Source organism: Atheta coriaria, unplaced genomic scaffold (genome assembly GCF_025399875.1).
Source record: "Atheta coriaria isolate IRGN ID8LTWV9N9 unplaced genomic scaffold, Caltech_Dcor_3.1 hic_scaffold_9_pilon, whole genome shotgun sequence".
NCBI classification, from domain to species: domain Eukaryota; kingdom Metazoa; phylum Arthropoda; class Insecta; order Coleoptera; family Staphylinidae; genus Dalotia; species Dalotia coriaria.
This window is the reverse complement of record NW_027045451.1, coordinates 7666851-7682677: the sequence shown is the minus strand read 5'-3', so window position 1 is coordinate 7682677 and position 15827 is coordinate 7666851. Positions and strand designations below refer to the sequence as shown.

Sequence of the window (15827 nt, the reverse complement as noted above, 5' to 3'; positions counted from 1 at the left end):
ATTATATCTATTCCCAAGTTTAAAAAAAATATTTAACTATAATTTAGTTATCATAAAAACACGACAAGTCAGGTACGTTATTGGCAACTGACTGATTAAAAATATAAACAAATGTGCTTTTAGTAGCAAAACCAATGGTTATGATATTAAAATGATTCCATATTAACGTGTTTTATGTGTTTATAAACTGACTCTTTTAGTTAGGTTAACAAAACCAAATTTATATATGAAAATAAATGTGACCGGACATTTTTTATTAAACAATTGAGATCAATTAAATGCCAAACAAGTGAATACGTCAACCTCATAACTTTTAAAAACTAGTTATGGTGTTTCACTCCGGATATTCAAGTTTTGTGATGTGTCCGTATTTCCTATTGACCATGAAGCTTTTAATTACTTAAAACTTGCCAAGTCACAAACTCAGAAAGACCGTGGTCGTGCCTCACGCATGTGCTCTGGGTGAAATCATTCCAATTATTCGCATTATCCCCATATCACTCATCCACTCACATTCCACATACACTCGCCAAATTTGCAATTCAAATCTGACGCTGTGCGCGTTTTACGGCGAAGATTAGAGATGCTAATTGCCATAAAATAGATAGTAGAGTAGAGTATGCAAATTCATATTCCAATGTTTCAAAATTCTAAAATTAAATTATTTCGATTACGTTAATATAACATTAAGTATAAGAACAATATGTCTTGACCTATTTTATTGACTATTCAATAGTTGCATTCGAACATTTTACAATGAATACAACTTCAAAAAGGTATCATTTCACTTTGATTAAAACTATGTGGCTTAGAGTTACACTTTTTGACGACGGTTTTTACTTCGTTTCTCATTTTTTATAAGGCAAACAGTTACTAACGCCTATATGGAACACGTTATTCATTTTGTTTATCAGTTTTTCCATGTAACGTGAGATAATCTGATAAACTGCTTTGTTTTCCGTTGTTTTATCTCACGTGACTGGAACAGCTCTATGATACAATTATTTTAACTGTATATCTAAGTCAAACAAATGAATAAATAAATATACATTAAATAATCCATGCAAATGCAATATACAAGATTTTAATTGTAAATTATAGTCTTGACTATTCGCCTATTCATCAATAAGAAACTTCGCATAACAAACATTACAACAGTTTGCTGCAACTTGTAATATCATTTTTTGCGCTTAACTTATAGAACTATTATTATTTGAGTTATAGGAGTTTGAAAACTAATCATTCTCTTCCTTCGTAACAATCGCCCGCCCGAGCAAGTCCCTTTTTACTTTACAACAGTTGTCCTCGGGTTCCGAATCCGAATCGGACGTGTCCGTACTGGAGTTGTCGTAGTGTCCCAGTCCTGGCAGGATGCCAACACACTTCAGGCCGGTATTCACCCTAGTCTTGGGAATGGTGATCACATTAGCGCACTGCGCTGCCTCTGCTGTAGATTGATGCGTTTCCTTCTGATTGACGCATCCATTTTGTCCTTGGGGATCCACTGAATCATTATCATCTAGTTTGCGTTTCTTCTCGTTAGGTGATTTTTTCACAACTGCGCCTTGCAGTAGAGTTAGTTGTGAGCGTTTTGGTGCCTGCGCGACTTTTGGTTTGGCGAGGGATGCACCAGTGGCCAACTTTTGATCTAGTTCCTTTTCCTGAAGTGTAGCAACGCGGTTGCGATAATCATTAAGCTCCTTTTCCTCCTCCTGGGTTTTGATGCGATCAGCGGCAAGTTTCGTTCGGTCCACAAGGTCTAAGAAGTCGATTTCATCATCATCCAGACCCTTTATCATGTTTTCTAGAAGTAAACAAATGTTTAGTTGCAGCAGTCAGCAGAAATAAGAATAAATCTATCAAATGTAAATAGAAAAGCAGCAAAAAATTAAATTGCCTTTTGTGCCTAATTAAATGATTCCACAAACTTCAAACCTGGTAAAAATGATTTACATGTAAGAAACACAAGTAAACACTTACTGAGTTTGTGAGCTTCTTCATACTCCAGATCTTTCTTTTGTTTCTGTTCCTGTAGTCTATCAAACAAACTACGATTGTCATAAGGTTCTTCCGGCCGTTCTATAAATCAAAATGAAATGACATCAACAATATTCAATAAGGTATATATCATAGAAATTGAACAAACCAATTGGATCAGCAGCAGTCCGGACTTTCTCCCATTCTTCCTGCCTCTTTTTCCTGATATCCACAGCCTCAGACTCAGTCACAAATCCAGAACTCATATTGAGGAGTATGTGTGAATATTTTCTACAGTATTACTTAACAATCAACTTGATTCTGCTCAATTTCGTTCCAATTTTGCTCGATTCAGCTCAATAACATGCCCAACGCACACTGTTTTGGTAGATTTTACACACTTCATGTCTTGTTGCTAGTCTTTTCTATCACAGCGTATTTTCTATCTTCCATTTCAAAAATTTTGTCAGACGACGTCAAAATATCCCTAGACCCCGAGAGTTTTGTAGGTTAATTGTGTTTACCGTGTTTAAATCGCCTGCATCTCCGAAAATCCAAAAATGCACTACATTTACAAGTTATTATGAATAAAACCATTGAAAAAAATACATTCTCTGGCTTATCGATGAGTTGATACTTTCGGCCACAATGGCAAACCATTACGAAGTCCCATCTTGGTATGTTTATCCACTAAAATAGTTTCAAATGCATTATATCAAGGTTATAAATGTTTCTTAATCAATTCAGGGCGGGCAAACCATCGGTAGGACTGCATCTGGATGTTCTCAAGGGAGACAAACTTATACAAAAATTAATGATTGACGAAAAGAAGTGCTACCTTTTCGGGAGAAATGCGCAAATGAATGATTTCTGCATTGATCATGCATCATGTTCAAGAGTGCATTCTGCACTGGTTTATCACAAACATTTGGATAGAGCGTTTTTAGTTGACTTGGGAAGCAGTAAGTGAACTAATTCCTACCTATATACTTATTACTATCATAATTAACAAAAATTTGAATTTGTTTAACAGCACATGGAACTTTTATTGGTTCGATGAGATTAGAATCCAACAAGCCTACACAATTGCCAATTGACTCAAGTTTTCATTTTGGAGCCTCAACAAGAAATTACATCATCAGAGAGAGGCCACAGGCTGGAATAAGGCCTATTATTGATGAGATTGAAAAGGCAGGGGAGGAAACTGAAGGTGGATTGCTTGGTTTACCTGAAACTGAAACAGAATTAGATGTAAGTGAAAAGATATAATTTGTGAACCAGTTTTAAAGTGGTTTAATTTTTTAGAATTTAACAGAATTCAACACAGCTCATAATCGTCGAATTTCAATGCTTGGCATCACTGATGACACGGAAAAACGCACTACGAATCGTAAACGTAAACGACGCGGCGTGTCCTTCAATGAAGATGAAGAAATTATCAACCCTGAAGACATTGATCCTACTGTTGGTCGTTTCCGAAACCTTATTCAGAGCACCGTCATGCCTACAGCGCATAAGCGCCAAAAATTGAGCGAATCTATTGGCATCTCATCACATAATGACTTTAAACTTCCCAAACCTATTCACACTACAATTCCGCAGTTGTACCAAGATTTACCTCCTGAAACAAATTCATCCACAACGACAAATTCGAATATTTATAGTTCATTGGGCACAAGACTTGGTATGAATCTACCAAATCCAGCGCCCGATGTTGAAATGGAACCAAACTATGTGCCGCAAGTCGCCTTTGCACAGCCACAACAAACACCAACAGATAGTTTAGAACCTAAGAAGAAAAAGTACGCGAAGGAAGCTTGGCCTGGGAAGAAACCAGCACCGACGTTGCTGATGTAACTTTGGTGAAAACTTTGTACCTTGAAATGTTCAGTTTGGTAAGTATTTAGCGTGTCCCGAAAAAATCACTGTATACATCTTTTTGTCGGTAATTAAACATGATTGACAATCGAATGAAATGCTATAGAACTGATTTGTATATTTTCATTTATTTGGTATTTTATAACTTCGTATAAAGTGGAATGATTCAATGTTCTGAATAAATGACTTGATCGATGTGTACGTCGTGATCGTGTCTCGGTAGGTTTTCAACAAGCTGCTCTTTGAAGCAGACAGCTACAATGTTTGGTCGTTTTGGTTGTGATGCTATCAGTTTGGTAAGAAAAGAATCGTAGTATCCTTTACCGTGGCCCATTCGCCAACCATCTTTGGTAAAACCAACCCCAGGAGCTACAACCAAATCTAAACCCCTGAAAAATCATTTAGGACATGTTATTCAACAAAATTTAAGCAAAAATTCATTTGTTTGGTATAAGACAACTACGTCTATCTGCTGCTAGATGGCGCGTCGAGGCAGTTTCGAGCGAGTAAAAACAAAAGTTGTTTGTCGCGTTAAATTCAATCGATCGTGAAATTTTATTGAGTGATAATGACGAAATATTTTCCACTACAAGTGAAAGTAAGTTGAGCAAGTCTTTATCTACTAATGTTCGCTAACTTTGTTGTTTACAAAATGAATAATTTTACCATGATTCACAAAATGAGTTGTAAAATGATGCACTTACCGGTTTCCATCGCATCATCACGTACATCGTGCACACTCGGTTGCCTAATAAGCCACTTGGTTAGCGGTAAAGTTTCCCAGTCCTGCAGCGATTCCAACTTCACCATCTGCATCACATTGCCGCGATACCTGCCACATAAACTCAATTAATATCCAACAATTCAATTAACTTAGTTTGTCATGTTTGCACTCAACATGCACTTAATCAGGACATGATTCATGATGCTAACGATAGTGCAACACGCCATAACGCGTTTAACTCCTGAATAAAGTGCTATGTCAATACCTTGGCACAAATATTTGCTTGTTCAATTCGAAGCTCTTCCTCACGAACGCATCGGTGCTGATTTCGTCCGCTGTGCTCAGATACACCGAAATCCGCTGACTATTTTTGAACGCTGGTAGATTAATCAACTGTAATTGGCAAACAATTAAGTTTCATTAAATGTATCCAGATATAACTAGTGCTATAAATTAAATAATAATTAATTGCTGTGGCATGTGACTACAATAATAAAGTCAATATAGAGTCGGAATGAATGGAAAATTTTTCATTCGTGAAATGCACTCAATATCGTCAATATTAAGGCATTAACACTTATTTATCGATAACTTGTGTTTGTTTGACTTACCTGCCGGTAAACAAAGTCTGATTGACGCTCACGATCAGCCATTGGAATTTTCCCGATGTTTTCCTTGATCTGCTTGCGCAGAAGCGCCTTACTTTGCTGTATCGCACTCATGTCCGTTGACATACTATAATAAATCAGAAATGTGAAAATCGAATAAATCGATAATCATAAAAAACCAATAAAAATTATATTTATGTATTATTACTTTGAATGGAATTCGTGACGTCTTCGATTGATTGTTATTCGATGGCAACTGAAACTTTTGGTGATTTCTTTTCGCTTTTAAGTCGAAAACAAGTCGTGTCGTCAAACGATTATGACCTCGCCTTTGGCCCGCTCTCGTAATTTCAACGACTGATACTGACCAAGTGACCATAATATTTGTAATTGCGTGTTGCAACAGTCAAAACGAACGTTCGAGAAGTAATTAATACTGTATACAGTATTATACTTGCGGATAGATGGTGAATCAATGGGCGTCATTTGTTTTTAAGGCTTGTCAATGCGATGTTTGTTTTTATCATTATCTGAATGTAAATTAAAGTTATCTTATTGTAGTATACGTGTAAAAGTACATACATGAGATATGTGTATACGGTCGCACCATGTAAGTACATTTCACTTATCTAGATTGCATTTCTTGCATTCTTATTTATTAACTTTAAATTATTTAGTGTTTTTCACGAAAATAGTTTCGGAAATAAATTTAAAGATGGTTGATTGGTTGATTGCACAAAAAATTATGAGTTATTAAAATTAATTTGGAAAAATGCAACTATGTTTTTACATAGTTTTATTATCAGTTAATTTTTCATAATTTTATTTTTATAATTAGGTGCATTCAGAATTAAATATTAAAAATATTTTTTAAAGAAATTATTAATATAAGTTGTTTTGCTGTGAAGTATCTTTGAATGACTGATAGCATCAACATTTGCAACTTGGTCTTGAGGTTCCCTGATAACATGTTATTCAACTCATACGCAAAGTAAATTTTCCAAATCCACTAACAATATAAGTACATAAACAATATATTGTGTGATTGGTGTGTGCTACTTGTTGCTGCAATTTAAGCGTTACTTAGTTAGCTCTCTATGATTTCTCGCTTTCTCCCTGATAGCCTGAAAGTCGTTGAGACGTGAGCGAAACGTAATGAAACCCGCTGGGAGCGTAAACAACGTAAACCCCTTTAGCGTTGTTGCGACTTGTAGACACGTCGACATGCCGAGATTCCGGCTGATAAATGTTTTCATTTCGCATTACGGCATTAGGCATTACCTCGCATTACCTAAGTGCGGAGACAAAATGGATTTGCAGCGGCGCGCTGTTCGTATTTAGTGTTTAGGTACATAGGTATATGTGTGACATGTACAAGTGAAATCCTCTTAATATATAGTGGAAATTTAGGAAATTACGATTTAACATATTGGCAAATATTAATTTTAGATTATTTTAGTAATGGGTAATTTCGTCATCAGAGAAATTTAGAAATCAGAGAATAAATAAAAAATATTTCATTAATTTATTTAGGAATGGATAAAAAAATTTAATTTAGAAGTAATTTTCTATAGATTATAATGTAGACTAAAGCTTAAATTACAAAAGAAAATAATTTTTTATTGTACAGCGTTAACTAACCTCAAAATACACTTGTGTCAACTATAAATGCGTGACTCCAACACAGTTTACTCAACTAACCCAAAAATTTCTTTCTAAACTTGAGCATTTTCGTCAAATATTTATTCAAACAGAATTATTCATAAAACTTGTTTGAATTTCTAGTCTAGAGTAAAAAAAATAATACAAAAAGACATTAAGTATCTTAATTCGCTACCAAAATGGCAATTTTTATCATCATCCACCAACAAATGTTTATTCAAAATTGAATTTGCTGAAATTCTTCTACCGCACAAGTTGATATTCACGGTCGAGTTGGCGTTTCGCGCCAGACGCAGACGTTTTACCTGTTGAAAGGTTCCATTCCGACCGAATTTACCCCAACTACCCCAACTACCAACTACTTCGACTGCTCGCGCAACCACCAACCGTCGCGCGGTCGAGGACTACCACCGCACACAGGAGACAGGACACACGGGGCGCACAGTCTGCCCGCCGCAGTCCGTCGTGCCGCGCGTCAGCCGCGTACAAAATCGCCTCCACGAACATCGGCGAAGCGTGTGTGTTGGCTTGGCGAGCGGTGTCGGAGTCGGTGGCGTCTGTACTCGGTGGTGATGTCAGTGTCAATAACGTCGCACCGTCGCACGGCGCAACACCGCGCTACCTAGACACTAACATTCTTCTAAGCATTATAAACGCTAATACGCCGGAACAAATATATTCAATATCGCGACACCAGTGCAAAGTCCCCAAATCAATTATTTACATTTGTAACTTTTATTTCTATTACTTTCATTTCTCGTTGTATTAAATAATTTATTTCGTGTTTGTGTGAGTGGTCAGAGGTGATTTTGTGATTGATTGTGTGATAAGTGTTTGTGTCTTCTTTGGGCGCACTTTGATTCTGGATTAATTTTCAGCAACTGATGCAACAGTAAGTCATCACTTTCCCAGTCAAAGTTTACACTAAAATTGTATCACGCTTTATCGCAACATGTTCCTCAACATGTGCTAATATTGTGGTTATCATATCGAATTACAGAACACTGAAACCGAAACGATCACAACATTACATTTCACTGTTATAATTGTTGCTTCTAGCAACACAACCTTTGATGTTTTATGTGTATACAATCAGTTTTATCACGTTTACTTTTCTTTACTTAACTTAAGCAATTTAGAGGTTATATTACCAATAGAAACATGCGTATTCTATTACAACCGTTTTGAAATGAGAAAACTAACTTGAAACATGAATATAAATTATTATTATCATGATAAATAATAAAATTAATATTCAATGAATGGTCCGAGATTGTATTTTGGTCAATTTGTATAAATAAGTTGACTTACCAGTAGATTACTCACACATGCCCAATGACTCAATGTTGAATCAATATCACTTCATTGGAAATTTCAAAACAAAAACAAATAGCGTATGTTTAGCGTGGAATTTTTAAAACCGAGCGCAACATGTGTGTGGGTATGAATAATTTAAAAAGGAGTCGCTGCTGGGCTTAACTCGACTCAAAATGTTATTGATCGTTGAGATGTGTTGGCTATGTGTTTGTAGTGTTAGTTAATTATTTAAAATATTTTCATACTGGTTTTTAGCATGCATATTAAATAATTATTAGTCATGTGATTCGACAAATGGACTTAAAATTCATTTGATTCAGATGGTTGAATAATTGTGCAAACATTATCGAAATTAATGAATAGTGCCACTTTGGAAGTAGTTAGGTGAAAGATAACATTTAATTATTCTAATTAAATAATGTACTTACTGCGGAACTGGTTTTTCTTTGAACACATTAAACTAGTAAAGTATTTAATTTGCTGATACTTGTAACCTTGGTTTGAATTTTCTCCTGGTATCTTGGTAATTAAGTTGACAGTTGACAATTTCTAAGGAGACATTTTAAACACTTCAAGCTTAGGAATTTATGCCTGAAATGCGAATGATTCACATTTCTCTCATAGTTTATAGTAATCAAAGGCGGAGGGAAGTTTGCGCGGGGAATGCAATCAACGCAGGTAGCAAAGCATTTAGAATCAGCATCCCATGGCGATGGTTATTCAGCATTTAATATTAATTAAGAATCTAAATTGCAATTCCCTCGCTTGTGGGGCACACTATTCCATTATGCGACGCGTTCGGGACTAAATATAATCATAAAATTCGATTTATAGATGCGGCTAATGGAAATATTAATTTTAATGGAAATTTTATTTTTATTTACATTTAATATTTGAATAAAACCAATTATATTTGGTATTCGTTATTATACCTAACATTGTAGTGCAATTTTGCGGAAAATGTTATTTATATAACTGAGAAAATGGACTTTTATGATCGAAATTTTTATTATTTTAAAAAATATTAAAAAAACGTTTTTTGTAACTTAAATTTTTTGAAAATATATTCTGAATTTAATTATACAATTGTAATAAAGTAGCTACAGTTAATTTTATTTAAAAAAATAATTTTCTTTCGCGATAAATTGGTTTATCATTATAAAATTTATAATTAAATAATTACGCTTTTAATATTGTTTACATATTATTAAAAACGTTTGTATTATTTTTTTTATTACAAGAAACTTAATAAATATTATTTGTTAAACTTTGCCGAACGGAAATTTACGTTTCCGTTACGTTTTCCACCCCATTTTTGCATGCCCGGAAGGCATGTTCAAATATATACATGAAATATTTAATTGGAGCAGAGTGTATCACATAAAATGGTACATTGTACATTTAAATTGAATTTTTCCATAAATATGCAAAGTAATTGATATAAAAAATGATTTTTTTTCCATGTTTAATATACCGTGAAGAGATATGCATATACTCGTAGTATATTGATATAAAAAATACAGCAATCGAAATTGACGCGAATGAATTTATTTCGGAGTATGAATATTAACTGTTAACCTGTTGGCGTTTTACCACATTTATTTTAGCGGTTAATATTTGACAAGTGGATTTTATTTATATCCCGCTGAAAATATGAATATTAAATTTATATTTAACTGTGAATATCAAATAAAAATAAAACATAAAGCTAAATTTAATTTAAATCGTTAGCTTTGAACTGGCGGTTAATTAAACATTTTTATGTTGTTAAAATTGCGATTGTGTGGATTGTAGAATGCTGATCGCGATCTCGTATATTGATATTGTGCCACTGTGGCACATTGCTTAGCGCAATCAATTATATCCACGCCATCAACCATCAACCGCTGGGCCTGTGGCTTCATAGCTGGCTGGTTATTACAAAGGGAAAAGGGAATAAGAACGTGTGTACTTGCTGTGGGGAATATTGTTTACTCTGTTTCTCCTATTTTCGTCCTTTCTGCGCACCGCACGCGATTATTGTGCGAGCATTCGTTCTACAATACAATATTTGCACAGACGAATGCTTTTTCATTAGTGTCATCGGTTACATTAAAAATCTAGGTTACCGGATTTACACGTACACTCAATATGAGAGTAAAAAATAAAACATACGCAACCAACTTTACATTTACAACTTTTACTACTTTTTTATTATTATGAAGACCAAAGCTTATGGTAGTTATTTCAGTATGTGCTTAGTGCTTATTTCAAGTCATAACAGTTATAAGCGCAAGATTTTCTTCAAGTTCGCAGTCACGTTTTGCCCATTATCGTGCGTAAAACGTGCAATATCTGTCGTAACTGGTTTAATTCGACTTCCAAGCGTTACTTTTTTTAACTGGCACTCGTGATTGTAATTGTTACAATTGAATTCCTTCAACTTTTATATTATATATTTAGTCGAATACCGGATGTGATGATGTTGTATTGTTATAAAATTACTTGCCGTTTTATCGCAGCGATATTTTCACTCATAAAAATTACGTAGCAACATAAAAAAAGTGACGGAATTACATTGCGTAGGAATTTATAGGCTTTGTAATGCAATCGAGCGTTGGAAGTTTATGCATGCATCCGACCACAACATTAAAATAGCTAATAACTCAACTGGAAACTCGGCTACGAATATGTTTTGCTTTGAGCATGACCTATACGAAATTGCAGAAACAAAAATATTTTTTTGGCAAAACAATTTTAGTTCAAAACAATAGTTCTAATCTAAATTCAACGGTTGTGTTATCGCGAAATTAACAGTAAAGTTTTTATTACTTAGGCTGTATGGTGCTTAAAACTATTGTGTATGTTATCATAGGGTAGTCAGTCGAAATTAATATCAGACAGACTCTAATACAACGTGAGTAATTTACTATTCACAATTCACAATCGTAAAACACGCCCGGAAATGACACGAATTACGAAGTGCTTTGAGCATTTCGCGCAAAGTTAATATTAGGCACATACCTTCAAACGTGCGAATTAGAAACGAGATAATAATGCCATATGTGGGTAATGTAGGCAATGCTGCTGGTACGAAGTGAACCAAACAAACAATATGTACGAGTGTTAATTAACATGAAGATAACATAAACAGCTATTATATTATTGAATACATGGTAACGTTTTAATTAAACAATCGAATTCAAGATAAACAATGTTAGTAATGGCCGTAGAAATTCTTCTTTCGTAATTTTTGAAGTTCCTACGCCAATCATACATTGAAATGTGTTCAAAAACAGCGAGCAATTTGATTTTTTACTTAGATAGAAGCGTTGAGTGAATAATAACAATGTTTGTTGTTATTAAACATTCAAAAATGTGGTGCTTATCGTAATAAACACATTAGTGGAGCTAGACAATGCATCACAATGAATAAACGCTACTTCACACTTTAACAACAAACACTTATCTTTAACATGCTTGTTGATTCTAGATGGAATGATATTTTTTACTCGGGTGAGAAATATAACAGGTATATTAACTGATTATTGATTAGATGTAAATGATTTATGCATTATTATGCGTTCTTATTGTGCTGATTATGTACAAATATAATTATTATACAATTCTGTCTGGATTTGCATACACGTGCGACGAATGAAAATTCACTTAGTTTGCGATTTGTATGTGTCATGAGCCAGTTATAACCGGTTAAATATCATCCAATAGATTCTATTTTAGTTTTATTCCTTGTGAAGTAATTTGCAAATTTTTAAATTCCAATAATTTTATTTTGTGTTTTTTTTTGTTTGTTCGTTACGTATGGTGAAACTTTTTTATTTTCTTTGACGCCCGTTACTGTTACTGACGATTCCTCATGAGCGAAACTTTCGCAACTCAAAGATAATAGTAAAAGTTTCACAACATGTTATTAATGAAAAACAACATAGTATAAAAATATGTGAACGCGTTACAAATATAATTTAAAAATTAAATTTTTCTTTCACAAAGAAAGTAGCGTATTTTTATTTAATAACTAAAGACTCTCCGGTATTGTATACTTTTCATCAGTGTTTTACTCACAATGTATTGAAATATAAATTGAAAATTAAATTAAAGTGCAGCTTCTATATCCGAAATCATTATAGGTGCAAAATTGAAACCTTGAAAGCTGAATATGGGAATTTCCAGGTGGATATAATTGAAAATTCAATTAAAAGTATAATTTCACACAGTTTGTAGACATTTTAACCTTTTACAAGTGCTAATTGTTCATTTCTATATCACTAATATTATTTGATTTCATTTATTACACGAAACATTAATAAATATTACTCGTTCTCGTAATTAAATCAACAACATTCAATTATAATTAAATTTTGCACATCTATGCAAATTGCTGTGTGGTAAATTGGTTGCATAAGTTTGCAAGACTATCAAATTGCTTGCATTTTGATCGTAACCTGATCCACTTGATTTTCGGAAATTGTTTGCTTTGATGAAACATTCGGGCGGCTGAATGTCGCGACGACAAATTCCCAGACCAGATCGTAACAGTAGTGACAATATTTACGTATGTTGATTGCAAGCGCCTGGCGATCGCGCAAACAAATCAATCTAAACGATTGCGAAACTATTTGATTTCAGTTTCGGGCGAGGTGATTTATATGTGTCGTTTCCTTGTTACAGAATCCTACTCACATGGTGGTCAGACAAACGATGAAAGAAGTGGTGTCCAGTGAAATCACGCGCAGCCAGCATGAAGTCGAAATCGCACACCAAGACCGTAAGTTATTTTTACTTAATTAATTAAGTTTTAAATTTATCTTCTTTTACATATGCGTAATTCAGGTTTTTATTTTTTTTATATTTTCATTATTTTTAACATTTAATGAATTACAATTTTTTGAAGATTAAATTAAAAATAAAATTAAAAATAAAATATAATAAAAACATTTATTTTTATATGAGTAGTTTATTATATTTCATAATAGATTTAGGAAATTATATATCATATTACTTGTGGTGGAAATATTCAAATTTTATGATTTGAATGCGAGTGTGATTTTGCGTGATGGGATTATAAATTGCCCATTGCATGTCACACAGTGAACGGATTATCGGAAATTGCGAAACACAAGGATACTCATACGCGCGTGCGCACTAGCGCTTGCACTTTGCAACCTTGCACCCCTGCGGGTGAATGTAATAGATTCCATTTGCATGGTTGTGTTTGCTTTCATGTTACTGGTCTATTGGGTCCTGCATCAATCACGTTGCTTTGTTATCAATTTATTATCCTTCTAAAGCAGACTAAACTAAATGAGCCGCTTATTTTGAAAGTGACCTAACTCCGTTTTTCAATTTTTTGCCGGTTACCATGGTTACATGTACAACTTCATGTTATTTATCAGTGACGCACTTCAGATTGCTTATATTCAGAGAAAATACGGTACATTTTTTACACATAGGTTTTCCGAATTAATTGAATAACTGACCCGTGTGGTTTGAAAGTGGCCTAACTCCATTTATAGTTACATCAAGGTATTTACTATTGATAATGTCGGAAAGCAGCGATGAAGGTAATTTCAATTAATTAGTATTTACAAGTCCACCTCATTTTCGGGACAAATGCGTTAGTTAATTAACCTGTACGTTTAATTAATATAAAACTTAAAATTTAATATTAAATTATAGAAATTATTGTAAGCATGAGGAAGAACCGAAGAAGACCACTTAGTTCAGATAGTGAAAAATAAATAGTAATTAATAATTTAAAAAAAGCGAATAAGAAAAAGAGTTATAAAATAATATTCCTCGTCAGAGGATGAAGATTCAAATAACAATGGAGAAAAGATTGATGCACCATATATCCAAAAAGTGCGAAAGATAAAACGGAATTCAGGAAAAAGATATTGCAGTTAAACCGGAAGTATTGTTCATGAAAAAAATTTCGAACCAAAGATTGTGGTTGTCGGAATGCGTGCACAAAAAATTATAATGAAGAAGAAAGAAAGAATATTTTTGAGAAGTTTTGGGGTTTGGCAGATTTTAACAAACAAAATGTATTACTTCACGAAGCTGCCTGTGAAACGAAGACGTTTTTTTTTTCTTCAATTTGAAACATCTTAAATTATGTTGAATGGACTTGGGCATCTTCAAATTTTATAATGAATCTGGCTGTTAATTTTGAAAGTGGCCCAACTCCATTCTTGATAAGGAAACGCACGTTATTTACTTAATAATTGCCACTACTTTAACAGGAACAGTAAATTTAACATCCTAAGATACGCTTAAGCAGTATGACTCCTTTGTATCTTATACGTATATTTTTAAATTCATTGAAACGCAAAACTTTCAATATCTCGATTTGAAGATAAATGGAGTTAGGCCACTTTCAAAATAAGCGGCTCAAATTATAATGGTTTTGCTTCGTATTTGTATTTTTTATGATTGTTGATTTTGCTGATTTTTTGGCGGGATTGATCAACATGTGCGGCTACGCATCGATTGTTACTATTGCGTTCTACAAATATTTACTATGACAATAGACATTCTGTAACAACTATGAATTAATATTAATTGGTCATACGTCTATTGATAAAATAGATTATTGGTTAAATAGTAGTGCGCGTGTCATACTTCATTAATTATATGATAACTGTTAACACTACAATTAAATTTGCTACTTTGAAATAGGTAATTAACTTTTAAAGTTAGATTTGAGAGAAATACATTTCTTTAACAATGATACCTTTTTATTCGTTTCTTTTTTTTGTAGGTTTATTTCTTGTATATTTGTGCTATTTGTTTATTTCGCATTTCACTTCGCGCGCCAAAAATCAATAAATACCGAATTTCTCGCTTGAACTTTGTGTTTACTTTCGCGTGAGAAATTTTATTAATGATCGCGCACAGGAAGGAAAACAACCAGCGAATAACAAGACGTAACCTTCTATGACCTATGAAAAGGGTTAAGGATTCTTTGCATCTAAGAAAATTCATTTTAACTTTTATAATATCTGTAGGCAACCATAATTAACATAACACTACTTTTTAACCTTTCATTGTATTGACATTGAGCTCAAGATCAGGAATTAAACTGTGTCCCCATAAGATGAAATGAATGTCATTACATAACACACTAATGCTACACAGTTTCTCGTGTCGCAGAGCTGATGTGCTGTTTAATTGCATTACGTATTGGTCGGAGATGTATATGGACCGATCTATTAAACTAACTGCCTTGTCACTTGGTAATGACCCACTGGTATAGAATCTTGCGCGTGCGGCAATAAATTAACTTAGCTATAAAATCCAACATTTTTTAACATGAATCTATGGTTTGTTTTATTGTTTTGTTTAAGTTAATTGATTTGTCCATACATTTTTTAAAATGAGACTATAAAATTAGAAAGGGTATATTGCTCCTAGGGGAGACATACGCGAAAAGGAATTTCTTTTTTATATTACTTTACAGCTTTTGCTAGCGACTTCGTTCGTGTAATAAAAAGTAGTCTAACTAGGATAATTGCTTTCTTATTTCTTGAGCCAATTTGTGCCGACTCTGCCAATACGATTTTCAATTTGGGGGAATTGAAACTTCTTATAGTGCCTTTCTGCGACATTTCAATTTGAATTATATAACTTTAACTATGACTGAATTTCCAAACTAACTTTCA

General features: G+C 33.6%; 4 protein-coding genes across 5 annotated transcripts in view; 2 read left to right on the top strand and 2 right to left on the bottom strand.

The window, feature by feature from the left end:
- Positions 1–702: 702 nt before the first annotated feature.
- LOC135799245 (PSME3-interacting protein) lies at positions 703–2413 on the bottom strand. Its single transcript, XM_065312274.1, has 3 exons — positions 2147–2413; positions 1981–2079; positions 703–1804 (listed from the first exon to the last, which is right to left on the bottom strand). The coding sequence occupies exons 1-3, from the start codon at positions 2241–2243 to the stop codon at positions 1236–1238; spliced, it is 765 nt and encodes a 254-aa protein (XP_065168346.1). The 5' UTR covers positions 2244–2413; the 3' UTR covers positions 703–1235.
- Positions 2414–2488: 75 nt separating this feature from the next.
- On the top strand, positions 2489–4052 carry NiPp1 (nuclear inhibitor of protein phosphatase 1). The gene is made up of 4 exons (XM_065312272.1): positions 2489–2654; positions 2725–2939; positions 3011–3228; positions 3283–4052. The coding sequence occupies exons 1-4, from the start codon at positions 2626–2628 to the stop codon at positions 3832–3834; spliced, it is 1014 nt and encodes a 337-aa protein (XP_065168344.1). The 5' UTR covers positions 2489–2625; the 3' UTR covers positions 3835–4052.
- Mthfs (methenyltetrahydrofolate synthetase) lies at positions 3965–5557 on the bottom strand. The gene is made up of 5 exons (XM_065312277.1): positions 5396–5557; positions 5191–5314; positions 4845–4972; positions 4560–4687; positions 3965–4245 (listed from the first exon to the last, which is right to left on the bottom strand). Exons 2-5 carry the CDS (start codon positions 5311–5313, stop codon positions 4022–4024), a joined length of 603 nt encoding a protein of 200 aa, XP_065168349.1. The 5' UTR covers position 5314; positions 5396–5557; the 3' UTR covers positions 3965–4021.
- A 144-nt stretch (positions 5558–5701) lies between these two features.
- Trpm (transient receptor potential cation channel, subfamily M) overlaps positions 5702–15827 on the top strand; it is a 39122-nt gene continuing 28996 nt past the window's right edge. The window contains exons 1-2 of one of the 2 annotated variants that reach the window (XM_065312263.1): positions 5702–5797; positions 12835–12931. In XM_065312263.1, coding sequence (XP_065168335.1) covers positions 12905–12931 — 27 coding nt within the window. In that variant the 5' untranslated portion in view covers positions 5702–5797; positions 12835–12904. Of the gene's footprint in view, positions 5798–7279; positions 7742–12834; positions 12932–15827 lie in introns of those variants that run through there. The other variant, XM_065312262.1, reaches the window with a different exon arrangement.

Coding starts and splice junctions, on each gene's coding strand:
- NiPp1 (XM_065312272.1), top strand. CDS start 2,626: ATGGCAAACCATTACGAAGTCCCATCTTG. Junction 2,655..2,724: donor CATTACGAAGTCCCATCTTG/GTATGTTTATCC, acceptor TAATCAATTCAG/GGCGGGCAAACCATCGGTAG. Junction 3,229..3,282: donor AAACTGAAACAGAATTAGAT/GTAAGTGAAAAG, acceptor TTAATTTTTTAG/AATTTAACAGAATTCAACAC.
- Mthfs (XM_065312277.1), bottom strand. CDS start 5,313: ATGTCAACGGACATGAGTGCGATACAGCAAAGTAAGGCGCTTCTGCGC. Junction 4,688..4,844: donor AAGCAAATATTTGTGCCAAG/GTATTGACATAG, acceptor TTTATGTGGCAG/GTATCGCGGCAATGTGATGC. Junction 4,246..4,559: donor TGATGATGCGATGGAAACCG/GTAAGTGCATCA, acceptor AATGATTTTTCA/GGGGTTTAGATTTGGTTGTA.
- LOC135799245 (XM_065312274.1), bottom strand. CDS start 2,243: ATGAGTTCTGGATTTGTGACTGAGTCTGAGGCTGTGGATATCAGGAAA. Junction 2,080..2,146: donor GACTGCTGCTGATCCAATTG/GTTTGTTCAATT, acceptor TTTGATTTATAG/AACGGCCGGAAGAACCTTAT. Junction 1,805..1,980: donor TGAAGAAGCTCACAAACTCA/GTAAGTGTTTAC, acceptor GTTTACTTCTAG/AAAACATGATAAAGGGTCTG.